At 40.2% G+C, this 27,253-nt stretch overlaps 4 protein-coding genes across 5 annotated transcripts in view; 3 read left to right on the top strand and 1 right to left on the bottom strand.

Annotated features, from left to right (window-relative positions):
* Positions 1–1,747: 1,747 nt before the first annotated feature.
* Positions 1,748–5,164, top strand: LOC111947521 (DNA polymerase III PolC-type-like). The gene is made up of 3 exons (XM_023955610.1): positions 1,748–1,970; positions 2,077–2,128; positions 4,321–5,164. Exons 2-3 carry the CDS (start codon positions 2,077–2,079, stop codon positions 4,857–4,859), a joined length of 591 nt encoding a protein of 196 aa, XP_023811378.1. The 5' UTR covers positions 1,748–1,970; the 3' UTR covers positions 4,860–5,164.
* A 65-nt stretch (positions 5,165–5,229) lies between these two features.
* On the top strand, positions 5,230–12,213 carry LOC110015225. Of its 2 annotated transcripts, XR_002873385.1 has the most exons (3): positions 5,230–5,646; positions 11,253–11,912; positions 11,945–12,213. XR_002873385.1 is itself a non-coding variant. In XM_023955609.1 (2 exons), exons 1-2 carry the CDS (start codon positions 5,565–5,567, stop codon positions 11,831–11,833), a joined length of 663 nt encoding a protein of 220 aa, XP_023811377.1. In that variant the 5' UTR covers positions 5,230–5,564; the 3' UTR covers positions 11,834–12,213. The 2 variants fall into 2 exon arrangements, 1 of the variants encoding a protein (XP_023811377.1); XM_023955609.1 differs by having other exon boundaries at positions 11,253–12,213.
* A 1,680-nt stretch (positions 12,214–13,893) lies between these two features.
* On the bottom strand, positions 13,894–20,225 carry mpi (mannose phosphate isomerase). The gene is made up of 8 exons (XM_004069458.4): positions 20,139–20,225; positions 19,705–19,829; positions 18,621–18,821; positions 17,478–17,619; positions 17,206–17,385; positions 16,871–17,044; positions 16,128–16,336; positions 13,894–15,969 (listed from the first exon to the last, which is right to left on the bottom strand). The coding sequence occupies exons 1-8, from the start codon at positions 20,152–20,154 to the stop codon at positions 15,751–15,753; spliced, it is 1,266 nt and encodes a 421-aa protein (XP_004069506.1). The 5' UTR covers positions 20,155–20,225; the 3' UTR covers positions 13,894–15,750.
* Positions 20,226–24,280: 4,055 nt separating this feature from the next.
* The window catches only part of LOC101162341 (secretory carrier-associated membrane protein 2), a 14,938-nt gene continuing 11,965 nt past the window's right edge, over positions 24,281–27,253 (top strand). The window contains exons 1-2 of the mRNA XM_023955608.1: positions 24,281–24,448; positions 27,234–27,253. The exon at positions 27,234–27,253 is cut by the window's right edge and continues 55 nt beyond it. Coding sequence (XP_023811376.1) covers positions 24,392–24,448; positions 27,234–27,253 — 77 coding nt within the window. The 5' untranslated portion in view covers positions 24,281–24,391. The remainder of the gene's footprint in view (positions 24,449–27,233) is intronic.

Raw genomic sequence — 27,253 nt, 5'->3', positions numbered from 1 at the left:
CCCCAGAAAGCGGGTTTGGGATGAGTGAAAGCAAAGCAACCTTTAAAAAATTAGATAACATTAGTGGGAACTTCTGGAGGAAGAACTCTGAGGAACTTTTTATTTCTACAGGGGAAAAAATGTCCTATGTGTGCTCAGCTGTTATTTCTAGAAAAGTGGCTTCTTTGACTAAAGAAAACTTTTTTTCATAACTCTGGTTGCCTATTTATATAGTACTTCCATCTCAGGGTACAACAACGAATACTTTCATTTTAAAAATGGAAATGTTGGGCTTTGTCCAAATTCCCTCCCTACTCCCTAACTACTAAAAGAAACTATATAGTGTAGGACTATCTAGTGCCCTGGATTTTAAAAGTCTTCTGGAAAGCATGCTTATTACAGTTTTTAATGGCAAATATGACGTGACACCTAGTATCCATTTCCCTGTAATACTTTGGAAACTGACCTGCTTCGCGAAGAACTTCCTGTTTTACAAAACAGACAATGAAAACAAAGCAGCTGCTATAAAGTTATACTCAGAAACACTGCAAATCTGTTTTTTAATCCTTTGATCGTGTTAGACATGTCAAAGTAGAGTGGAATAGAATAGAATTCAACTTTGTCATTGCACGTCATGAGTACACAAGAGAATGCCATTTGCATTCATCCAGAGTGCTTCAGCAATATAAATATGTATACAAATGCACACTGTAGAATGAAATAGTTATAACAGGTATTAGCAGGTGTTTACAGTGTGCTTAACAGTGATTAACAGTTCAAAGTTCACATGGTGTAAGTGGTAATTCAGTCCATGTGTTATTACTGAGTGTGTGTGAGGATGTAGTCCTTCATGGATGTTGAGACCGTTGTGTGTGTTCAGTCCATGACTGTTACATGTGGTTCAGAGGTCAGGGGTGTGACAGCTGTGCGGAAGAAGACTTCATTGCAAAATGATCCTACCATAAAATCATAAAACTGTGATTAGTTGGCACTGCATACGTAGTTTGAGTAGAATTGAGTAGAAATCCCACAAGCAAAAATGTCATGTTTACCTTCCAAATGACTGCAGTATTACCCCACAGTGACACGCTTGTTTCGTTTTGGCTTCAGTTTCCTTTCCTCTTAAGTTTAAAATCAATGACATTGTCATGGTTTTCTGAAGAAAGGAAACTGATGAAAGCTTTTTTCAGGACAATTTCTTAATCACAGTAAAAGAAAATGCTATTTTATGGACTTTCTTTTGAAGGTTAAATTCATTTTTTTCCTTCATAGTTTGTTTTAATTTCGTTCAAATCAAGTTCACTTTTAGGTTTTGTTTAGTCTGTTTTGTTTCCATTTCCTGTCTTTGCTTCACCTCTCTTTTTTTAACTTTATTGTTCAAAACAAATAGGACAAATATGTATGACATGAACAATAGTCATAACAACGACAATATCAGGGGATGGTACATATATTACAAAAGAAAGATTACAGATGCTATGCATTGAAACTATTCAAAGACAGACAGTTTTCATAAATATGTATGGCCTTTTTGTTTAAGCTATTAGAGATAGTATGTAAATAAGATTCTAATTATTTAATTATTACAGGGAAAAAAGTTGTGATAAGGAAAACTTTGATTTGTGAATATGAAATTTACTTGCTTCACCTCTGCATCTGCGAGGACGCGTCTCTTTCTCCGAGCAGAAGCCCCTCCCCCCTGGCGCTCGCGCTCGTTGCCGCGCGGCTGAAATGAAAGCGAACGAGAAGCGGGGGAAATTTCCAGGTTCCTCGCGCAAACCCGCTCCTGACGGCTGAGCGGGGCGGCGGCGGAGTTGCGTGATGATTCATGTGAGGCAGAGATCCGACCTGGACAGTTTCTCTTCTTCTGAAATGAAAGCCGGACTCCACAGACACACCTGCAGCTCACCTGCGGAGCCTCCTGATGATGAGCTCAGACAGAGAAGAGCGTCCCAGCTGATCCCACATCTGTGACACCTGACTCCTGGAAGGTGAGGCTCCTGCTCTCTGTCAGACTTTGTTATGCCTGCTGTTGTAATCACTAAAAGGTTACAAACGTGTCTCCGTGTTTCTACATTTGGATCTTTTGTTCCTCAGATGGCTGCTGACAGCATTATTGTGTTCTTTGACCTGGAGACCACTGGATTGGGTAAGATCGGATTCTGACCACCTGATGTGAACAGGAATAAAAGTTATAGGAGTGCTTCTATATGACAAATATTTGCATTTATATGTGTGTATATGGGTATCTGAAACTGAATATTATCAGAGCAGAGTCATAATGGATAGTGCGGCACTGGATGTGGTAATAAATTAGTTCTTGGGGATGAAGGTGAGAATCGATAAGGCTTTTACTGCTTCTCACTTCCTTTCCGGTATTTCCTTTTTTTTTCATCTTGTACTAATTTTTCACTTTTCAAGTTTCTTTTCTTTTAAAATCAAGAAGAGAAATGTCTTCATTTCAGGGTCCAAAATAAAATATCATCACCATCAACAGTGAAGGCACCACATCCACAGCTGTGGCACAGACACTTCCTGCTGTCATCACCAGTTATGTTACGTAGTCTCAGTGGTTTTATTTTAACATCTATTTCAAAACCTTCTCAGATCATCAAACAAAAAAAAATTTCCTATGTTAGTTTAAAATCCTTCTTCTTCCTTTATGTGCTCCCAAAACAGCGTGAAAAAGTGAATTTCCATTTCTGTCAGCCTTGATTTCCCTTTTTTTAAGTCTATTCCAGTGAACAGATGAGAACAGAAGCAGGAAATAAAGCTTGTGCTTCGGTCAGAACAGGACAAGCTTTAACTGATCCACAATCCTCCTTTAAAGCTCTCCCACAGATGTCTCATATTCCACAGCTCTTCATAGTCTGGTGTTGGTCGTAACTCTACCTGTTGTTTACACCTTAAATGCAAAACCATTTCACGACTGCAAAGCTGTGATTTTTACTGTGTTGTTCCCACAGAGAGGCAAAAATAGAGTTTCCTGTCGGCCATTTCTTCAGCCTTTTGTGTGGTTGTACATAAATGTTCTTTACATGGACATAAAGTTGCGTTTCAGCCAAACTGAAGCTGAATTTGTGACTGTGTGGGTGTGGGTGTCCTGTGACTCATTGCAGTCTCTGATGAGGTAACCTGCATGTTCGCAGTTCAATGCCCCTTAATTAAAAAAATATATATATATAATCCAGAAGAAGGAACTTTTCTGTTTTTATGTGATATGGAATTTCATATTCAAACAATAGACACGGATCCTTTGCTAAGTTCAATAGGCTCATATGGACTAAAAACAGATCTCTGTACTCTGCAGCTTTGGGGCTTCCTGTTGTCTGAATGCACAGAAACCCACATAAAGCAGGGGGACATTTGGAAACACACAGACACAAATTCTGCAGGTTTCAGGCGAAACCTTTTTGCATGCTTTACTGTGGGGCTTTGTTCTGAGGCTGGAGTCAAACCTCTGTCCTCAGCGGGTGATGTCATGATAGTTTTCCAATCATCTTGATGCCCTGGATCAGATGTGATTTTTTTCTAAATAAACACTTGTGAGGGCGGAATTTATTGGAACGGATACAGGATATCAGTCTTTCAGGGCTTTTTTCTGTCTGATAAAGAAAATGCAATGCTGGTACTGTCCTTTACAAGTAAACACACACTTCTTCAGCGTCTGAGTAAATCCAAGAAGTTGTGGTATTACTCCCAGGATGCAGCTCAAATTATGAGTTTAAGCGAATGCATAGACAGCTAACTCTTCTGCGTGCGACACTTCCCCCTTTTGGTTTAGTTCATTTTCTGAGATCTTCTGACATTGGAGATCAGAAACACAGCAAAATAAAGAGCGTGCTTATCTTACATATGTTGCACCTTTAGGGACAAATTATTTAAAACTGAGTAGTCTGAATAGACTGTGCTTGAATTTCCACCCTAACTACAGAATCTTTTTTTTTTTTTACGGCGAATCGATTTTACAAAGTCAAAATCTAATTGATATGAGCGTTTTGCAACTACCATTTATGAATCTACTGTCTTCTGAAGATAAAAATGTTGATGGTTTATTAAAAAAAAATACATTTAAAAACATTTTTTTGGGGGTAAAAATGTTCAGACGCATTGCCTTGCTTATTCGCCAATCTAGTGAGCATCAATGCACATTGGTTTTCCGCAGAGACTTCTGGGAAATTTCTAGGATACTCGATTTCGGAATTGTAAATTTGGACAGCACTACAAAATGGCGAACGCGCTAAATAGTGAGGAGGGAAGGAATTGAGGAGTTTTAGCTAAAGAAGCTGTCAGGCTTTATAATTTTGGATGTTTGTTTCTATAACCGTCCTTTTCTTTCAGACACTACAGTGTGTGACATCATCCAGCTGGGGGCCGTCTGTGAGGGGCGGGTCTTTAACGTCTACACCCTTCCGCGACGCGCCCTCACACAGAGCGCCACACAAGTCACCGGCTTCACCGTCACTCCTGACGGGCTTTTTCTCCGGGGGAGCCGTAAACAAACCACTCCCCTTCGTGATGCGCTCAACGATTTCCTCAACTTCCTGCGCTCCTTTGGTCGGCCTGTGCTCCTGGCCGCCCACAACGCCAGACGCTTTGACGCCCCTGTGTTCACCAGAGTGCTGGCGCAGAACTCCCTCCTGCTGGAGTTCCAGCAGGTGGTGTGTGGCTTTCTGGATACTTTTTTGCTTAGCAAGAGCCTGTACCCACGTCTGGCCAGTTACTCTCAGGAGTATCTGGTCCAGACTTTTTTAGGGGAATCGTACAACGCTCACGATGCTGTGGAGGACGCCAAAATGTTGCAGGAGCTGTACAGAGCATGGAAACCTCACCCGTCGAATGTTTTGAGAAGCACTTTCAAGGCAGCCAGAGTCTATTGAATTAAAATACATTTCTATAAAAACCCCAAAAAGGGGGAGAAAAAGCTACACTGCTTACTTTTACTAAACTATTTGAAAATGAAACCCTATTTTACAGTTGTGTTGTATACATAAATATGTAATTCATTGTTGAAATGAATGCAATTCAGTATTAATTTAGTGCAGAATTTCTTCCATTGTTCTATAATCACTTTACTGTGCACTTTGAAGCTTATGCTTACCAATAAAGTTCAAATTATTTTATAGCCTGTTTGCCTTCTTAGTTGGGAAAATATAACTTCAATAATAAAGCATGTTGACAGTCAGTTTACTTGGCCTGAGTGCGTTTTCACTCCTGTCCGCTAGGAGGAAATATTGAGCTTCAAAATTATATTTTCTTACTTTACTTCCGGGTTTGTAAATAGGTTAGTCACGTTAGACTGATACAGTTTCATGTGAAAAAACAAAACACGTACTGGAAAATTATTATTTATTTCGCTTTTAAGTGAGAGCCAGCATTATTCCTGTTTCTGTTGCATGAAGCTTTTCTTTTGAAACTTCCGGTCAATTTTCGTCGATGGAAGATTTTAAAAAGCGTGGCGGGAGAGAAAAGTCGTTCGTTTGTGTAGTTTGATGGGATCAAATATCTATTGTCAGAGGCTACGTTCACTTTCTGCTTCAACGAAGATCTACAACTTCAGAGGGTGAAAAACCTTTCGTGGTGTGATGCAAAAGCTCGAGTCAGACGGAGAAGAAGAAAGCGCGCCGCATCCGTTGGTTTTCTTTGACTTGGAGACAACTGGACTAGGTAGGAGAACTTTCGCCGTTTGACAGTTAAAGATACAATTTGTTTGAATTTGTTCCTTTGGGGCAGGGGTCCTCAACCTGCAGCTCCAGTGCCACATGTGGCCCTTATATCAATATTCCATCACACCTCAATGTGCTGCATTGAGATGTTCCTATTTAACACGACGCTGAAGTTGGCTTCCGATTCACAGCTTCCGATTCGCAAGGGCACTAAAGGAACATTCCGCTGTATTTTTTGCACTAAGATCACCTAAAACCGGGTCCTGTTCAAAAACCGCTGGACCTGGACTGCTCAAACCTGGATGAAATTATGCATTAGATAGTAAAGAAAACATTAAACACAGATTCTGATTTGTGAAACCTTCCTCTGATTTGTGAAAATGTGAAATAGTGAGAAAAAGGCGATAAAAAAAACCTGAGTCCACTTCAGACCAGGTCCTGTGCAAAAACAGCTGGACCTGGACTGCTCAAACCTGGATTAAATTATATTTTAGATAGTAAAGAACACATTAAACACAGTTTCTGATTTGTGAAACCTTCCTCTGGTTTGTGAAAATGTGAAATAGGTTCATTTTTATTGCCTTTTTCTCACTGAGTCCACTTCAGACCAGGTCTTGTTCAAGAACCGCTGGACCTGGACTGCTCAAACCTGGATTAAATTATAATTTAGATAGTAAAGAACACATTAAACACAGTTTCGGATTTGTGAAACCTTCCTCTGATTTGTGAAAATATGAAATAGGTTGATTTTTATCGCATTTTACGCACTGAGTCCACCTTAGACCAGGTCCTGTGCAAAAACCGCTGTACCTGGACTGCTCAAACCTGGATGAAATTATGCATTAGATAGTAAAGAACACATTAAACACAGATTCTGATTTGTGAAACCTTCCTCTGATTTGTGAAAATGTGAAATAGGTTCATTTTATCGCATTTTACGCACTGAGTCCACCTTAGACCAGGTCCTGTGCAAAAACCGCTGTACCTGGACTGCTCAAACCTGGATTAAATTATGCATTAGATAGTAAAGAACACATTAAACACAGATTCTGATTTGTGAAACCTTCCTCTGATTTGTGAAAATGTGAAATAGGTTCATTTTATCGCATTTTACGCACTGAGTCCACCTTAGACCAGGTCCTGTGCAAAAACCGTTGGACCTGAACTGCTCAAACCTGGATTAAATTATGCATTAGATAGTAAAGAACACATTAAACACAGTTTCTGATTTGTGAAACCTTCCTCTGATTTGTGAAAATGTGAAATAGGTTGATTTTTATTGCATTTTACGCACTGAGTCCACCTTAGACCAGGTCCTGTGCAAAAACCGCTGTACCTGGACTGCTCAAACCTGGATTAAATTATAATTTAGATAGTAAAGAACACAATAAACACAGTTTCGGATTTGTGAAAACTTCCTCTGATTTGTGAAAATGTGAAATACGTTCATTTTATCGCATTTTACGCACTGAGTCCACCTTAGACCAGGTCCTGTGCAAAAACCGCTGGACCTGAACTGCTCAAACCTGGATTAAATTATGCATTAGATAGTAAAGAACACATTAAACACAGATTCTGATTTGTGAAACCTTCCTCTGATTCGTGAAATAGGTTGATTTTTATCGCATTTTACGCACTTAGTCCACCTCTGACCAGGTCCTGTTCATGTAATTTGGGTGGAATTGTATTTTTTTATTCCTTAACATTTTTATTTTTTATACTGGATTTTACTATTGTATGTGTTCACACAGGTACGAGCCGGTGGCCCTAACCTGGGTGCGCAAAATCACTTTGTTGCATTCCACATACTTGGCCCAGACAAAAGCTGGCACTTTTACGATGGACTTTAGGAATCCAAGAAGGCTAGACGAGGCGACATCAAAATCTCAAAATACAAAATAAACTGAGAAACAGATGTCAGATTGGATACATAGTTATGGTCACGGTTAGCATGTATCTCTGACATAAGTTTAGTTTTTTTGTTCAATATTTCTTGGTTTGTTTTCTGATTTACTTTAAAGTTCCTGTTTTGGTGTTTTGATGTAAGTTGTCCTTCCCTTGTCCCTATTGTCCTTAAAGTGCATAAAATGCGATAAAAATATATTATTTCACACAGCAGTTTTTGAACAGGACCTGGTCTAAGGTGGACTCAGTGCGTAAAATGCGATAAAAATCAACCTATTTCACATTTTCACAAATCAGAGGAAGTTTTCACAAACCAGAAACTGTGTTTATTGTGTTCTTTACTATCTAAATTATAATTTAATCCAGGTTTGAGCAGTCCAGGTACAGCGGTTTTTGAACAGGACCTGGTCTAAGGTGGACTCAGTGCGTAAAATGCGATAAAATGAACGTATTTCACATTTTCACAAATCAGAGGAAGGTTTCACAAATCCGAAACTGTGTTTAATGTGTTCTTTACTATCTAAATTATAATTTAATCCAGGTTTGAGCAGTCCAGGTCCAGCGGTTTTTGAACAGGACCTTGTCTGAAGTGGACTCAGGTTTATTTTTATCGCCTTTTTCTCACTATTTCACATTTTCACAAATCAGAGGAAGGTTTCACAAATCAGAATCTGTGTTTAATGTGTTCTTTACTATCTAATGCATAATTTCATCCAGGTTTGAGCAGTCCAGGTCCAGCGGTTTTTTAACAGGACCCGGTTTTAGGTGATCTTAGTGCAAAAAATACAGCGGAATGTTCCTTTAGTGCCCTTGCGAATCGGAAGCTGTGAATCAGAAGCCAACTTGAGCGTCGTCCATTTAACACACTATATCTTACTTTGAAAGTCGTGTAAACCTCTTTCAAAAGGCCACAAACTATCTACATTTTTTATTAAGAATGCCATTTTCTCTTTATACTTTTGTTTTATTTATTCCAAAAAACCAACAGTTCGTTTATATTTATCATAATATTAAACAATACACATTTTTGTTTTATTTTCGTAAGGCTTTAGTGGCGTCTACTGGGTTGTTGTCAGTAAGAAATCAAAGCGAATTGCTCTTTAGGTCCTGGAGGTTGTAGGCCCCTGCTTTAGGGCAACAAGGGTACTAAAATGTCAATGTTTTTTTTTTATTTTGTTATTTCAAAAGTGGAGTTAGTTCAAATTTATTCATTCATATGGCCCCTTACAAGAACCGCAGTCAAACAAGGTGCTATACGTTAAAAGCTCCAAAACATTTAAAGAAACAACTAAGAGTTTAAAACAATTAAAGGTAAAAAAGTATGAATTACTGTCATAAACATGTAAAAACACTAGAAGATCACAGCCAAACAATAAAATGTTAACACTTCAGCAGAGCAGAGTCTCATTCTGTGTCCAAAGCCTGGCTCTAAAAAAAGCTCTTTAAATAATAGACTGTGAGGAAGCCTGCCGAATGCTCAGTGGGGACGCGTCCCGCAGCTGCAATGCACAGACTGAAAAGGCTCGTTCCCCTCTGAGGTTCTTCTCGGACCTCAGTACGGCCAGAAGAAGGTGATCAGCTGATCTGAGGCACCAGGTTGTAAGATCAGAGAAGCTCAGAGAGGTACGGCAGTCCACGATTAGTTAAAGACTCAAAAAACAAATACAAGAATCTTAAAACAAACTCTGAAACTCCCAGGCAGCCAGTGAAGGGTGGGCAGGATGGGGGTGATGTGGTCCCTCTCACGCGCTCCAACCAGAACCCGATCAGCAGGGTTCTGGACCAGCTGGAGACGTGAGAAGGACGTTTCCAAAATAAACATTTAATAAAAGCATGCATTACTGTCTAAAAATGGTTTCACCTTCGCCAATGACCTCACATAAAAGTAGCTAGATCTAATCACTGAGCTAATTTGCCAGTCAAGGTTAAAATCATTGTCAATTTTAAACCCCGGTTTGACACAGATTGTTTTAAAAGTGGAGTCAGAGGACCCAACTCCACTGTGGAGGGGCCACAGGAGCTGCCAGGGCCAAACACCATCACTTACCTTATTTCAATTATTAATTCTTAAAAGGCTTAGGGCCATCCAGTCTTTGATGTCTTATAAATAAGACAGTAGTGGTGTAACAGATCAACCGTTCTTAATTGCCAAATATACATGAGTATTGTCAGCGTAGCAGTAGGTGCAGAGAGATCAAAAGTGGTCCTAAAACAGTGCCCTGCGCAACCGCAAACTACAGCGGGGCAGTTAAAGAACAAGATCCAGACATGCTCCCACACATAGTTCTGTCAGCCAAATGAGATGAGAGCCAGTAGAGTGCAGTACCACAAACTCCAACCAAAGCTTTTAACCTGGACAGTAAAAGCTTGTGGTCCACAGTATCAAAGGCTGCAGACAAGTCCAGCAAAAGAAGGACAACAAGATATTGTTAAGAACTCTCTGCAGTGCAGATTCTGTGCTGTGCAGGGTTTGGAAACTAGACTGGAATCTCTCTACCACACGGAAGTAGAAACTAACAAGCAATAAATAGATTAGAATAAGTATTCTTTCAACAACAATTTCATAAATGGTTTGTCAATGAGTGTTTTAGAGATTAGATGCAGTGCTTTTATTTTGCATCTCTCTATTTCAGAAGCAGTCTTCGGTGGAACATAATTTGTATCTGTTAAAAAAAATGTATCTGAAGGGATGGTTGAAGTGATGAATGGAATGGGGCACTAACACACAACCAGAGATAACTAGAAGAAGAAGTCACTGAAGTGATTTCAGCTGAATTCATCCAGAAAGATGATATTCAAACCAGAAAAAGGGGGAATGTGTGTGTGATAACAACAGCAGAGAAAAGAATCAGATGGCGTCAAAGGCCACACTGACATCAAGCTTAATCAACCTTTAAATCAACCTTTATTTATATAGCAATTTCCAACACATGTCACTCAAAGTGCTTTGCATGAAATACAACCAAATTTAAAAACAAAATGACACGACGACAGACCAGCATCTGCAGCTAGAAGTAAACCCTGCAGAGTTTTGATTAAACTGTTTTGGTGGGGTAAAAAGGGCAAAAACCAGACTGAAACTGTCCAGAAAGGATTGCTGCTTTAAATAGAAGCAGCTCCATGTTTTTTCTAAGAATCTCAGAAATGAAACGGAGGTTTGAATTTAGGTAAAAGTAGGAGAAAGTCTTCTTTGTGACGCAAATTTACTAAAGTATGTGATCATCTAAGGATGGAGGGAAAAAGCAGCTATTTACAGACCATTTTACTGCTTTTAGAACAACAGTGAGGCTGATTCTGTTAAGAACCAACCTTTGGCAGAATAAGTGATTTAAAAAACAAGGACAGCAGATAGCCAGAAATATTTAGAAATGTCCCTAAGTCTATGCAGAGATTCCTGTTCATAGATTGGCTTTTCATATAGATAAGCAGGGAAAAAAGTTAGTACAAAAAGCTTAGAGGGTGGAAATCTGCTCTCTTAACAGGAACAATGAAATAAATACTAGATTATTTATTAGCAAAGATGCTGCTGTTTAGAGGCAGAAGACTATGAAAGAGAGGAGGATTTTGAGGAAAGAAATGTCACCAAACGTGTTGCTGTTCCTCAGAACAAACAACAGAATCAAGCTCTGCAATATTTAATGAGCAAAATGCCAATTTAGATATGCATCATTATTGGCTTTAATCAAACTGTTCTGTCTTCAGGTCCAAACTGTGAAATCATCCAGCTGGCTGCAGTGAGCGGAGGTCACTCCCTGAACCTGTATGTGGTCCCATGCGCTCGAATTGAGCACAGAGCAGCCAAAGTGACGGGCTTTAAGGTCTGCAGACACCGACTGTACCTCCATCGCCAGCCTCTCTTCACCAACACCCTCAGGGAGATCCTGGTCTCTTTCATCGCTTTCCTTCAAATGTTTAAACGCCCATTTCTTGTTGGCCACAATATTCGTCACTTCGACTGCCCCCTGCTGGTCAGAGCGCTCGACCGGCTGGAGCTGCTTGAACAGTTCCGGTCTTCCGTCTCGGCCTGTGTGGACACTCTGCCGCTGGCTCGGGAGGTGCTGAACGGCCGCAACCTTCGGAGCTTTCGCCAGGAGAACTTGGTCAGAGAGCTGCTGGGGGTGAACTACAAGGCCCATGATGCTTTGGAAGATGTGCGAGCTTTACAGATGCTGTATGCTTTCATTCAGCCCACAACAGAGCAGGTCAGGCGGCAGACGTTTACTCTGGACAGTAGGGATAAAAAAACTGCTTTCAACCGCAAGGTTGCTTCTGGAAAAGTGTGAGTCTGACGGTTGGCAACAGAACAACATGAGAGACGTTCACAGACTCACAAAAGCCTGTCACAAATACTTCCCAGACTCACAAAAGCCTGTCACAAATACTTCCCAGACTCGGCCCCACAGCAGTAGTGCCGGAAAAACAGACACATTACTGCAGTTTCTTCAGGAAAGACAACTTATATTAAGCCGTTTATGGGTTCATATGAATGTAAAGCAAGTTTGTAAAAAGTTATTTATCTGTACTTCATGCAGTTCCAGAGGAATTTAAGATTATTAATCTTAAACAACTCTGTCAGATTAGTGATTCATACACTCTAAAGTGCTTCAGGTTTTAAGATTTGAACACAAGTTGTGCAAAAGCTAAATAAACATGTTTAACCCTTTCATGCCTGCCGTTATTTCCAATTATGAAAAAAACATCTGAGGTGATGCTAAATTAGGTGGAGTCATGGATTTAATGCTATGCTGCAAATTAGCGACACGTGGCATGAGTGGTTTCATGTACCCAAACCTTAGAGTCTAACTCTGGGTTCTGTGTCTCCAGAGCCACCGTTGGCTTTTTTAACCCTCTATTATGGCTTTCTGGTGAAAGGAAAACAAAAAGTTTCTAATTTTAAAAAGTAACTGTCAAGTAAATGGTAAATTCTGTAAGTAGTAAGGTAAAAAAAAAAGTAAAGTAAACTAACTAGAACTTTATTCAGCTCATTCACAAACAGTTGGGCAGTACATTTCGCAAGTCAAACTACAACAGATGGACAGTTTTTTTTAGCGCTGTGTACCACAGATCAATTGGAGGTCAATTTTTGCCGTAGCCCATCCCAGTTACTGTTGGGCGAAGGCAGGATACACCCTGGACAGGTCGCCAGCGTGTCGCACCCGCAGCGGCTTTCTGTCTGCTGGCCATCCCCGGGGCAGGCGGCGCTCACACACTTGCTACGCCGGCAGATAGAGAGCCGCTGAGAGATGAGAAGGCCGCCTGCTCGGGCCTCCTGAACTTAGTGACATTTTTTATTTTCCTGTCTCGGGTTGACCCTTGTGCTATCTTAGATGACCCCACCCTTACATTAACATGTTCTTCCTACCATGACAAAGGTGGATAAAGGTGGAAAGATTTCATGTAATCCATGGACACCAGTGAAGATCACAAATCATTGAAGAAAAAAGGTTCAGAGCACTGTCTAGTGCAGTGTTTTTCAACCAGTGTGCCGCGGCACACTAGTGTGCCGTGGGAGATGGTCAAGTGTGCCGTGGAAAATTGCCCTCATTAACTGATCTAAAAACATTTCCCATCTCCAGGATTTCAGCTCTGTGTTCATCCAAACAGGCCCTGATAAAACACTGAGGAGTTAGGAATATAAAAGATCGTAAAATACTTTTTCTTTGCGTTTATTTTATTTTATTAAAGACATTTGGATAAGAATGACAGTACCGCGATTCAGCTGCAGCTCCGGCTGTGTTTGGAAAAGTCCCGTTCCTTTGACTGTCTCCACCAATCATTCTTGAGGGGCTTAATCACATGTCATCAGTCTGACCAATCAGAAGTGGTTAAAGTCTTCACTTCCTTGTCCCGATTTAGCTCGTAAAGTCGCTCAGTTCTAACTAAAATACCAGCTAAAGCTCGTCTTTAGCGGTGTAGCTTTCCACAGAATCCGGTATCAGACCGTGGAACAAGTGAACAAAACAATGAAGCTCCGAAAACCGATCTCCGGCCGTTTTATGCACTACATCTCCCATGATGCATTGGGTTGTGAGAGTGACAGGGCACAAGATCTGTCGTTAGACGTCTTGAAACCAACGAACACACATCAAACTATTTTTAAATCTTCTAACTTAACTTTTATTGAATCTTTTAGAAAAAACAGCTGCAGTTTCCAGCTTTTTCTGCAACAATTATCTCAAAAATGCATGTGAGATTGTGGAGGGGCTGTAGATCAATACAGACTATGAGTTTCTCCTTGTTTTTTTAAATTTTTGGATGCTGGTGTGCCGCGGGATTTTTTTTAAGGTTAAAGTGTGCCGTGGCTCAGAAAAGGTTGAAAAACACTGCACTAAAGACTGACGACTATCTTCAGAGAACAGGTTTTTATTAAAGTCACCACATTTAAGATTCATGCTATCAATGCCTCATTCAAAAATACTGAACTTGACCAAACATTTTCCCCCCAAAAGACTTTCCCACAAAAGGAACTTTTTTTTTTTTTGAATATATATATTTAGGTGATCTTCACTTATTGTGACCCCCCCCACCCAAAAAAGCTAAGTAAACCGTGATCGAAACAAACAGGACAATATTATCAAAGGTTTATACTAAAGGCCGTCTTAAGGTCACATTTAGTTACAGAACAAAATTCCACACCTTTAGGAACAATTAGCTGCAGGTATTTTTTTAATGAAAACTAAGATAGAGAAGAGGTATAGTTTTAAATTATACAACATGTAACTTTTCTAATTCTTTAATATTTAACAGTTTAACAAAAATAAAAAAAGTTTAATGCATCTAAACATCCAACCAGGATCACAAGACAGAGAAGAGCATCAGTTAGCATAAAAATATTCTGTTTTCACACACAGGCATGAGAAAATGTGTGTATGATGGTGTCAGATCTTCAAAATAAAATCCACAGACGGAGTTCACGTCCAACCCAGAGGAGCTGCAGAGTCGCATGCAGCATCCTTTGGGTACAGCTCCACAGAGACACTGCACCACTGTTTAACCCTTGTGCTATCTTGTGGGGTCCAGATGACCCCACCCTTACATTGGTGTGTCATCCCTACCAGGACAAAGGTGGATAAAGGTGAAGAGGATTTCATGTAATTCATGGACACCAGTGAAGATCATAAGTCATTGAAGAAAAAAGGTTTGGCGCACTGTCTAGTGGGTCTAGATGACCCCACTCCCAAAAAGTTAAATTGTTAAAGTGCCTTGGATAGCATAAAGGTTAGATCAAGAATTCCTGAAAACTAGATTGACTGTGGTACAAAATAAACAACAAACAAAAACTTTTCCAAATGCACCACATGCAGTATTTTGTTCTGAAGACATGAGTAATCAATGCTTTCAACCTAAACAGTTTAAACAAACATGCAGCAGGCAATGCAATGTCCTTCCCTTCTGCTCATAACCTTGAGGATTTCTTCATGCACAGATGCTCTAAAACATTAAACACAAGTTTAGCATCAGCATCAACATGGAGTCTTAGAGCTACTCGCCTGTTACTTTTGGGGATGTGGCTAAAGATAAAATAAAGTGTAAATTAGCCATATGGACATAAAACTGAAGGTTTTAACCAAAGCAACATGTTTATTCATTTTTACTATCACAATTTCTCTGGACCTTCTGGGATTAGCCACTTTCTATTGAAGATGGCTTCCTTCGCGACAAGCCTTTGTGTCTCTGAGTGATGAAGATTTATTACTTCAAAACAAACTCAACTGGCGTTTAACAGCTGTTCCTGGTGGGAATAAAATACTGGTTCCTGGAAATATTGTGAAAAATAAATACAATTTCTTTATCCCAAGCAGAAAATAAGGAGAATATCTGGAAAAATGTCATGGGTACAGTTGATCTATTTGAAATGAACTCCAGTTTGTAGTAGATTGTTCACACACCCATACATTTAAAACTATTAGTAAAGTTGAATTATGAGAAACATTCCTTTTTTAAATACAGTGTCAAAAAACCAGCACCCAAAAACAAATGATTGACAAACTCTCCATGTTTTTCTCTTTAATCTGCATTCAGATCTAACCGTGTAGTATTGTGACTTTAAAAACAGGGCTGGAGGTGCACAACCACCCATAGATTACAACGAGGGCTCTGCTGGGAAACAGCAAACAGGATTTCAGAGCTTCCACCCACTGACACACTGCACCCGATTCACCACGCACAGAGAAACAGGAAGTACCGCACTGACACGCGGCTACAGGAGGCTGCAGGCCCGAAACAGGAGCATCCCTGACGGAGATGAGATGTGCAGCGACAGGCTCTCATTGGCTGAGACAAACAGGACGGTGCCCCGCCTCATTGTGATGTCAGAGTGAGCGGCGGGAGCTGTTGCCATAGCGTCGCCTTCAATGACCAGGAGAATGCTGGCACTGTCAACTGGAGCAACAGTGTAGTCCTTCACTGAGGCTGGGACCTGCAGAGGGAGGGGGAGGTTGATGAAAGCATGTTCAGCATGCCCAAAATTCATTATAACATCAGATTATAGCTTGTTGTAACAAAAGTGATTTAAAATAAAAAATACAGCAAACCAGAACCAGCTGAGTAAACTATCACAAAAGCATTTCCTCCTACCTGTATTTTTATGACGGTGAAGTCTGGCACTGGGGGGTCATACAGGGTGACACAGGGGTCTGAGGGGTCCTGAACACACGGGAAGATTTTGGAGGAGGCAGGCGCTGGACTGTAGTTCAACATCTCACACAGGGTGCTCACGTCGATGTATTTCCGCGTCAGTCCAGCCCTGACTGTGTTGTCCGAGCAAGCCATGCACTCGATACAGTCTGGAGGACGGAGGCACAAAACGAGCTTTAAAGTCTCACGCCAATCATCCTTGGATCTATTTTCAAAGTGTTCCTAGTGTTTTTTTTAGTTATGGTTATGACATTTTTAGCTTCAATTCAAAATCTATGATGTTTTCTAGGACATCGTTTCTGCTGGGCGGCAGTATTTGATAAGAAATTTGCCTCCAAGCTGTGGGCAGGACCGTGGCTGAGGGGCAACCCCGCCCCCCTTCTCTTTCTGTTTGTGGCAGCATGTTTCTATGTCACAAATTTGACCTTTTTCAACCGTTTCGTCTGCTCCTGATTCACAACAATTTGAAAAAAGAAAAACTATTTTTTCCATGTCCATTGTAAAAATGTCTTTGTCCGACTGAAGACTGTAGTCCCCTATTTCTGACTAAATGTTGTTTTCAGCTTCAGGAAAGAAAACAATCACTTTTTTTAAAATCACAGAATTTAAAAAATGTTCTATGTTCTTTTTAGAAATATAATTGTGTACAGCATAAAAAAGAAGAAAAAAACGAAGTTCCTGACCTCCGTAAAGGTAAGCATGAGGTTCGTTGGCTCCCAGGAACATGGCCTGACCTGGTTCCAGGACCACATAATTCAGGAAGTATATGGAGAAGCAGCCAATGTCTCCAGGGTACTGGGAGTGGAGGCGCAGCAGGAGATCCCCGTTGCTGCCTGACGTGTCCTTTCCAGCCGCTCCTGTGCAGATATGAGGAGAGTGGTCAACCACTGATTCTGCACATGCTCTACATTTGAACAATCGCAGAACAGAGGTCACAGATTTAGCCGCTTGCTGGTGGGACCAAATTTAACATTTTGGTTCTTCCAGTTTTGCCCGTTTTGCCTTTCGGGCTCCTCACCTTCCTCTGTGACCCTCTTAACCAGCTCATTGAGCTCATCCACAAACACCTTCTTCTCGCAGCTCATCATCCTGGTGAAGCACTTCTTCAGAGCCTGGCTGGTGCGAGCACCGTCCCCCACAGCGTGCTGCAGCTCCTCCGCTGCTTCGTTTCCCACCAGAGCGTGAAACTCCGGCACGCCTTCGAAACAAAGCACACGCCAACAGGTTCTTCCAGCGTGCTCGGCTCAACATCGTACGTAGTCTGTGATCTGCTGAACACGTGTGACTCACGTTGGAGGAAGGCCAGGATCTCCTCCACTGGTCTGAAACCGCAGAGGCCTTGGAAGCGGGTGAGGGCGATGGCCATCTCTGGCTTGTGGTTGGTGTCGGGATAGTGCTCCGGAAACTGAGCATGGAGACGGGCAGCCAAGTCCTGACCACAAGGAGGGGTTTAGAAAAACAATGTACAGACAAAAAAAAAAGACATTGCACGGTAGAAAAAAGAACAAAAACCTTTATTAAAACAGCCAACAGCTGTCTCAACAGTGACAATTATTAGAACAATGAATATGATGGGGAGGTCAGTATGTAAAGTTTTAAGAAGACCAGTTTCCATTGACTGTATGGGGGAACTGGACCGAGTGAGAGTGACATCACCCACAGAAAATGACTTCCTTCCACTTCCAGTGGAATTAAGTGAATACAGTTGGCATTTTTTTTTTGTTTTTGTTTTTTACAGACGCAGCCATGTTGGGGCCAGACAACATCAGTAAACATTTCTAGGTCCGAGTTGTCTGAATCAACATTTCTATGGCAACCACTCTCACCTCACCTCTACCACTTCAAACTGGGCTCTGGGGAATTTTTCTATCAAACGTTTTCAACGCGAGACCGCCTACTTTTATTGAGGCATCTGCTTGGACAGTTTATAAAAAATATGTTTAAAAAAAATTGGAACCAGCGGGTGCTTCCTATTTGGAACACAATGGGGAAGAAGTCATTCAGTCCAGTTCTCATTCAATCATGTCCCTAAAACCCATTGAATCCTAAAGCAAATAACTTTTTATACAATTTATAGTTTTTACATAACATGTTTATTAAACTTTAACTGTTAAGTCTTATTTTGTGCTTTTCTCAGTCACTGGGATCTGCCAGACTCATGAAAAAGGTTAAAAGTTTAATTTTGTTTAATCTGCTAAACCAGAGAAATAAGGGCAGACCATCTTAACTACACCCTTAAAAAGTGAAATGCCGCACACATGTAGAGATTGCATTTTGAAATCTCTTTAGGTGCGAAATCTTTTTTCAAAAGAAAACTGAAGCATTTCCACATCCTTCTGTTTGAGTAAAGTAAAACTAATCCCTGTGGCATGACACATTTCGAAATGAACATTGACAATGCTATCTGAACAGCAACCACGTCTCTGAGCTCACCTTGTTGGGGTGTGCCTGTATAGACAAAGCTGTGTTTACAGACAGCACTTTGAAGAGAAAAGGCAGCTGACCCTGGAAGGCATCTTTCACTTTGGAGCCCAGGCATGCTGGGTAATGGGCGATCCACTGACCCAGTGTGGTCTGCGTGATCCTGTTGTCTTTGATCTGAGCGTCGCCCTTAGGGTGGGCACCCATCCACAGCTGGAACAGATGACAAACGCACTCAGAGGGATCACGACTAATAATAAAACTTAACCTAATGACAAAGATGACCAAACCCTGCATCTCTATCAATTACACAAAAGATATCGCACAACAGATGTGGTTCCATTTTGCGTATCACAGAGGTCGTTCTTAGTATCTTTAATAGTAACCTGATATGCAGCTTGCAGGAAGGCCTGACCTTCATGTCAAACCTAAATTAAGATGACCGACAGGCGTAGAGAAAGACTGCCCCTCTGTACTCGCTCAGGAACAACAGCATAGCTCCAAATGGGAGGAGCTCATGGCAGCATGGTTCCTCAAAGGCTGAAACCATGTGGTAGTTTGGTGAACTGTGCACCGTGAACCCAGAAAATACCATAACAATTCAACAAAGCCATAGATCAATTTCCCCTACGGTGATTTCTTGGAGGTTTTTATAATGTAAGAATTAAAGACCCACTCTGATTATATTTTGATCAATTGTAAAAAGCTTTAAGGATCTACTGGACTCTAACTTTCAAAAAGTTATTTGACTATTCATTGCCGGGTGATGACACATTTTTTAAAACGAATACTTCAATAAAACTGAACCAAACAAAAACTCAAATAGACATAAAAGAATAGTAGAATATGAAAAGAATGTGTAAAACGCAGGTGTCATGACCACTTCAGGGGTTATCGGAAATCTGCCACATAGTTGAGGTTATACAAACAGTCTGTTGAAATGAATAAATACAGGGTTCAAAGTGTTTTTTAAGCTAATTCCACACAAATAAAAATAGTCTATAGCTCAGTTTGGAACATACGTACATGTTTTTATTTATTTACATTTGTAATTAAGGTCTTTTTAGGCCTGTATGATTCAAATATAAAGGCTCACCTCTGCATAGGGTTTCTCGTCTATGACAGCCAGCGGGTCTCCACCGACCACCAGTTTGGCCACCTCGCTGTCCAGCCCAGCCTTCCCCCACGCGTAGTTCTGCACGGCGCATGTCAGAGGAAACACTGAGGAGGAAAAGGTCAGGGAGCCGTGAGAGGAGTCCTCCAGCCTAAAACCTCCTCCACCGGCTCGTAGGTGTTCACTGTCTCAGCGTGACTGAGTGAGTGCAGCAGGTGATGACGCGGCGGTAGAACGCGGCTTAACGTTAAGCAAAACAATACGCCGCTTGAAACAAGGGGGCGGGCTAATAATTACGCGTGGGAGCCCACATGGGATACCGCGTGTGCGTGGAACTGGGCACAGCAACCAGAAATTCACCGAACACGTTTAAAAATATCACCTGAAACAGGGATGAATGAGACACCCCGACTTACCTCTCACTTCCTCCATGACTGCGGCGTCGACTGGAGGAGCGCCAGTGACGTCACCACGCCTCGTCTCTTTCACGTTATCCTGTTTTATCTTCTTCCGGTTTTAAAAAAAAGTTTAAAAAAGGTTTGGCAAAATAAAAGAAAATGTGACTTAATCAAAAATTATTCAAATTAAAACACTCATAACAAGACTATTCGTGTATTATTAATTTAGGTTAAAAAACATACCACAATCTATAGATTCAAACTAGTATTAAAAACTAATAATAACATATAGTTCAAATATTTCATCATGAAAAAAAAGATCATGATCTCACCTTTTTTCTCCCTTTTCATAAGGGTTATAGATCCATGTTCACTTGTTGGGAAAAGGTTCATTTTGATTTAAAGTTATTTTTGAATTAAAAAAGAAAAATTTGTTTAGGTTTTATGTACAGTATTTTTTATCCATTATAACAAAATTGGTCCTATTGTGCCTAATTATTTAGCATTTATATCCACAATATTGTTTACTTTAAAAATAATTTATCACTATTATTATTATTATTTTATTATTATTATTTAAAAGTGGAGCAGTGAAAAGTCAATTTGAAGTCAATCCGTGTTTCACCAAAAATTGTTGCTTGGATGTCAGATAAAACAGGCTTTTCTAGTTGAGATATTAAGATAGGAAACAGAAGCAGTTACTATACATTGAATTAGATGAACTCATGGATGAACTGCTTTTCGCAAGAGGACCTAGCTGCAGATAAAATGGCTGATGGAGTACCACTCCAAGCTGGAAGCAGAAATGGGTTCATCTGCCATCTTGTCTCCAGACGGGTTCCTCTCTAGACTTTCTGCAGTAGACTTGACTAAACAAAATAATCTGCTTATTATTTGACATCATTAAAGTGGCACTGCTGTACAACGTCATGATAGAGCTCCAAATAAAAAGCTGAAGGTCTGAAAAGAGATTTGTGCAGCAAAGTGTTTACCAGACCAGTAGGGCCAAGGAGGGTGCTGCAGGGTGAAATCGATATTCTAAACTGAACTTTAACTAAAAGATCATGTGCTGGCATGAAGAATATTTGTCTGCTCTCTGCAGGACAAGTGTTCAACAGCATTTCCAAGGGCATCGGTCAGTCCACAAATGTCAGCGAAGTTTCGCAAAAGATGTATAACTTCTATTAATGTAAATCTGTGCAAATAAACAATAATGGTTACACTGCCACCTAGAAATAAGTCAAAAATTCTTACAAATTAAAAACAATGCTTTACTATGCAAAATCCATTTTTGAGCTTTTAAGTGTATTATAATGTTCATTCCAAATGAAAAGAAACCCCTAAACAGTATATGGATTCATCTGAGTATTTCTCCAAAACCCTCTAAAAACAGCCCCACCCAATCCATGAAAATGAGCGGGTTCTCATATTGTGACGTAAACCGGTGAGAACAGCCCCTTCCAGGAAGAGTCAGCACCACTCCAAGCTAACACACACCCACTTTCTCAGCTAAGCCAGCGGGGATCGGCAAAAACGCTTTTGTTTAAAATGCACAATATGCACATCCATCTTTCCAAAAGTTCAGATGTTTGTATTGGTGGGTGAAGCACAGACACGCTGCAGTCTAGTTTGACATCATTAAATCGGCGGCACCCACAAGGAGAGAAAGGCGGTGCCTCACAGGTCGAGTCGTCTCATTTGGAAAATATCTTGCGAAAATAACAAACATTTAATAAAACACTTGTTCTTTTGTGTGCCAAAGGTATTATATTATCACAAACAAAGATTCTGAAGTCTATAAAAGACTTCAGGATGGCATGATGTAGGCCCTCAACCCTTGTGCTATCCTATGGCACTTTACCATTGGGAGTTGGGTCATCTGGACCCACTAGACAGTGCGCTGAACCTTTTTTCTTCAATGATTTGTGATCTTCACTGGTGTCCATGGATTACATGAAATCTTTCCACCTTTATCCACCTTTGTCATGGTAGGGAGAACACGTTAATGTAAGGGTGGGGTCATCTAAGATAGCACAAGGGTTAAAAAAAAGGCAAATAATCTACCAACGAGGTAAGAAAGGAAAAAAAAATTTTGTCACTAAAGGCCTGTTCACACCGGGACGAATTTCGCCGGCGATTTTCGCCGACGTTTAACGCCTCGTGACTAAACAAAGGGCACCAACGAGAGTGTGCACACCGACGCGAAAAAACGCCACGCGTTAAAGCGTCAAAAAAAAAAAACGCCTCGGGTTCGGTTTTTTTTTCGACGCGTCGCGTCGAAATCTACTCGACCAATGAGAATGGCACTTTTGCTCACGTGTCTGGAGCTTCTGAAGTTACAGTAAAACACAACTTGGGGGCGCTCAAACACAAAACTGCCTTGCTGAGCACACATACCAGCGAAGAAGATAGATGCCAAGTAGCGTCTACACAGCCGCGAAGCAATAATGACGGACATTCTAAAACATCCCCGAACCAAGCACCAGTTGGAGCTACTGGTGCTTGAAATATTCATGTTTTCTTTGTTTGATTCTGACAAGCGTGTAAATACTTGCTCTCTTCTTCTGAGTGAAAAGCGACTTTAAGAAGCGTAAAGTTCCGCAGCGCCACCTTGTGTACAGGAGTATTTCTGTTTTACATTAAGCGCCATCTAATGTCAGGGAATGAAATTGCATGTTCACTCCACTCATCGTCAGCGAAAATCGCCTGGGTGTGAACACAAAAAACGTGGCGAAAGACGCTGGCGAATAACGCCTGGCGAATATTCGTCCCGGTGTGTACGGGCCTTAAGGCCTGTTCACACCGGGACGAATTTCGCCGGCGATTTTCGCCGACGTTTAACGCCTCGTGACTAAACAAAGGGCCCCAATGAGAGTGTGCACACCGACGCGAAAAAACGCCAGGCGTTAAAGCGTCAAAAAAAAAAAACGCCTCGGGTTCGTTTTTTTTTTTCGACGCGTCGCGTCGAAATCTACTCGACCAATGAGAACGGCGCTTTTGCTCACGTGTCTGGAGCTTCTGAAGTTACAGTAAAACACAACTTGGGGGCGCTCAAACAAAACTGCCTTGCTGAGCACACATACCAGCGAAGAAGATAGACGCCAAGTAGCGTCTACACAGCCGCGAAGCAATAATGACGGACATTCTAAAACATCCCCGAACCAAGCACCAGTTGGAGCTACTGGTGCTTGAAATATTCATGTTTTCTTTGTTTGATTCTGACAAGCGTGTAAATACTTGCTCTCTTCTTCTGAGTGAAAAGCGACTTTAAGAAGCGTAAAGTTGCGCAGCGCCACCTTGTGTACAGGAGTATTTCGGTTTTACATTAAGCGCCATCTAATGTCAGGGAATGAAATTGCATGTTCACTCCACTCATCGTCAGCGAAAATCGCCTGGGTGTGAACACAAAAAACGTGGCGAAAAACGCTGGCGAATAACGCCTGGCGAATATTCGTCCCGGTGTGTACGGGCCTTTAAGAGTTGGTTTCCCAAACGAAGAATATTTTCCTATTTAAAAAAACTTTTTTTGATAAGAATATCTTATCTTGTAAGACAGAAAAGAAAGTAAGACAGAAAGTAAGAAAGTCCACTTTTGAGTTTTAAATATCCCAAACTATAAAACACCAGAGCGATCCAAATAGAAAAAAGGTGCTTGGGTTGGAATTTACTTTACAGACAGATATGATTATAATTTTTGTTATTTTTGTGTTTATTTATTACATAGACCACAATCAATGAACATTTTATCAACATTGACAAATAAATATTACATTTAATGGTTGTAAAAATAAAAAATCTGTTAAGTTTTTTCTTTACACCTTACATTTATGAGGTTTTATTTAAGAAAGTGAGAAGTTGTTTATTTAAAAATATATTTTTTTTGTTAACACATCTTTAAATTACTTGAAATAAATATTTTTTTGTTTGAAAAGCTGAACGTTTTCTTCTATTTCTATAGAGTATGGTAGTTCAAATCATTCAAAATTGAAATGCCCATAATGATGGAAGTCAATAATTACATGTTTTCAAAGTAAAGAAAAGGAGAGAGCGAACTTGTGACAAAAGAAATCACAGAAAATTTTCCAAAAGGATAGAGAAAAGTGGCTTCTCGCTTTTTGTGACAAAGTGACGCACGTTTAAAGCAGCAAAGGCGGTGCGCATGCGCCTTCGTCTTTAATCGAGGAAGTGCACAGCACAGGGAGTTCAACAGACAGAGAAGGGTTTGTAGTTTTGTCTCTCAGAGAAGACAAATAGCTCGTCTGCATTTCAAAATGTCCGGATATGATGACAATCCGTTCGCGGAGCCCGTCAGTGTGAACCCCTTTAATGTAAGTATGTGATTTAAAGCGGCGTACGGACAGATTCATGAAACGATGCCAACACGCCAGGAAACTTTTGGGTGGCAGTTGGGGGAGGGAGCCAACTCCGGTTTTCTCAAATGCGATTGGACAAAAGTTGGTGATTGACAGTCTTTAAACCAATCAGCATACCCTATTCGGCGCACATCCGGTTATGCATGAATGAAAAGTTTGAGGAAGTTAAACTGTAACAAACTAGGAATGTGTATCAAAAATACTAAAACATAAAAAGGGTGAACAAGAATAGCTTTTATTATGTTAATTTTTTTTTAACTATATTTGCCTTAAATTGTGCTTTGGAGTCATGTAATTGAAAGCGCTTTTTGAAAGAGTTTCTAACAGGATGTTACACCCATTTTCCACTGCAGCTTTACTTAACTCTGTTTAAACATTACATTTTATCACAGGTTACCTTTTGTGTTTGACTGTATAGTCAACCATTCAGTATATACTGACTATATACTGACTAGATGTTTTATGCATCTAAATAAGTGAAAGGATATTAAGAATTCATTAGACCATGTCTGTCACTTTTTTCTTTGAATTTGTTTTTTGTTGTTGTTGTTCTTTGTAAGGGATTTCTTTTTTAAGTCTTCAAAGTTGCACCTACCCATCACTAACAATTTACAAAGAGCTGCATTACATGACGAGGCCAGACCCGAATAGCTTAAAATCAGGCATTTATTGTCCCTGAGCCTTGCAAGAAGCCAGTCTATGATTTTAATTTTTTTAGTAATAGCGAATAATCAAAAGTACCACTTTAAAAGTTCAGTTTTTTAAGGTACAGTAATGTGTGCAAATGCAGTTTCTTGTCAACATGGAAGAAACTATTTTTTTGCAATTTTAATGCAAAACAATATTATTGTAAATAATTTTGATGCGGTTTTAGTCATTTTCAAGAAACAAAACAAACTTTTAAGATTTTTTTTTTGCTTGATCAGTTATAACTCTGGCTCCTCAGACAGAAATGCTTGTCTGTCTGAGATCTTGTCAAAGAAAAGGAAAAGGGATCGGTGGTAAAGTGGTTTAGCTGTGAAAGTGAACTACCACACTGTTCAGGGGAAGATTCAAACTAGGTCACGACATAAGAGTTAGTCCTTTAATGTTTGACAGAAGAAATTCAGAGCGTCCATTTAGCATTTCCTTTTTCTAAAGTTGTGATAGTCATTCTTTGATGCAGTTAACTGCCACATTTACAGTGAAGTGTGACATTTAATAAAATGGGGGGAGCGATAGCTGTGGCATCTGGCTGTTTGATGGGCGTGGAAATGGCTGAACAAATATTAAAGCTTCTAGATGGACGCATTAAAGGTGTTGGATTCATCGAAATCTGCTAGGTGTCATCCAAAGAACAAATGAAAAGCATGCCAGCTTTTTCCTTTGTTTGTGTTGTAGCATTTATGCCATGTGCTTAACAACTAAAACTGTACCATAATGTCAAACTGCAGCCATAAAACAGGGACGGTGGCCACACCTAGGTAGTTATAGGTTATCAAAACAGGTCCTGCTTCCGTGTAGAAACGTGTGGCAGACTGTTGCCTGTTTCTGATTTCAAGTTCTTCTAATTTAGAATTTGATCAATCTGGAGTTTTGTGCTCATCTCAAGCGAAAAGTGCTTTAATGTCTCCATGCTGCTCATTTTGCTGTTTGCATTCTGAGCAGAGTGCATCTTGTTTTGGCTTGTCCCAGATCAGTATGGGATGATTTATGATTGTTGCAAACGGCTTCTTCATTTGTTGTGCCTTTTGACGTAAAGCACCTCTTCAGTTCTGACTCTGGTTTGCTATCTGTACATCGAAGCATTTGAACATGCACACAAGCACGCTTAACAGTGTTTCGGACGTAGCATGAGGACTAAAAAGATTTTTCCCGGCCTCTTTGGTTCAGTTTATGTTTGACTGCCAGGTATTTTAAAGTTGAGTTAAATGTCCCTCTAGTTGACTGGGAATATTTTCAGGTGTTTCCAGAGCAGATAAGAGTGAGGTCCAGTTTGGAGTCACATGGGTCGTGACTGATGTTTGGGTTGTCACATGAGACACTCCTTTCTACATAACATGGAGGAGTAAATTATTATTATTATTTTTTTTACGATTATAGAACACATTCAGTCACTTTTCATTGTGGGTAATGACACCACACTGGTTCTCCAGGCAGATTCCAACATGCAGATCAGATAAATAGTATTTCTAATGGTAGGGAATTTTTTCTTTTACATTTTTTACAATTTTTGATCTTATTCAAGTAAGACAGCTTCAGTGTCTACAACTGTTATAGCGGAAAAACAGAAAGTTTAATTTTAACATGAACAAAAATCCCTTAACAACCGTTCACTGTTTTGATAAATTGATTTTGCAGAGTCACGGGTTATTGGATTTATATACAAGCAAACCAAAACCTCTAAAGGGAAGTAATAAATGATATTTTTTTAAGGGAATGATTTTAACCCATAGTATCAATGGTTGAATTGAGTATGTTGATCCTTCATGGTCGCCATAGTGATAAAGCATCTAATAAATCTTTTTTTGATCCCAAGAAATATTACTGTCCATTTCTTCTCAAGTCACATGTCTGGGATCCATCTAGACTAGAGAACCTCACTGCTCTTGATTAGTAACTGCAGTTCTTGTTCAACATCAGAACTGAATTGAAATCAATCTGTAAACAAGTCCTTGTTTGAAGCTCAGTGTTTTTCTTGCTTAGCCATGCCTGAACTGTATGTAACTGCTGTTGTAACACATGTTTTGTTATTTCCCAGGATCCTTCTGTAACTCAGGT

The sequence above is a fragment of the Oryzias latipes genome, chromosome 6, assembly GCF_002234675.1.
Source record: "Oryzias latipes chromosome 6, ASM223467v1".
NCBI lineage: Eukaryota > Metazoa > Chordata > Actinopteri > Beloniformes > Adrianichthyidae > Oryzias > Oryzias latipes.
Note: the sequence above shows the minus strand (reverse complement) of the source record. Positions and strands in the feature narration are given on the sequence as shown.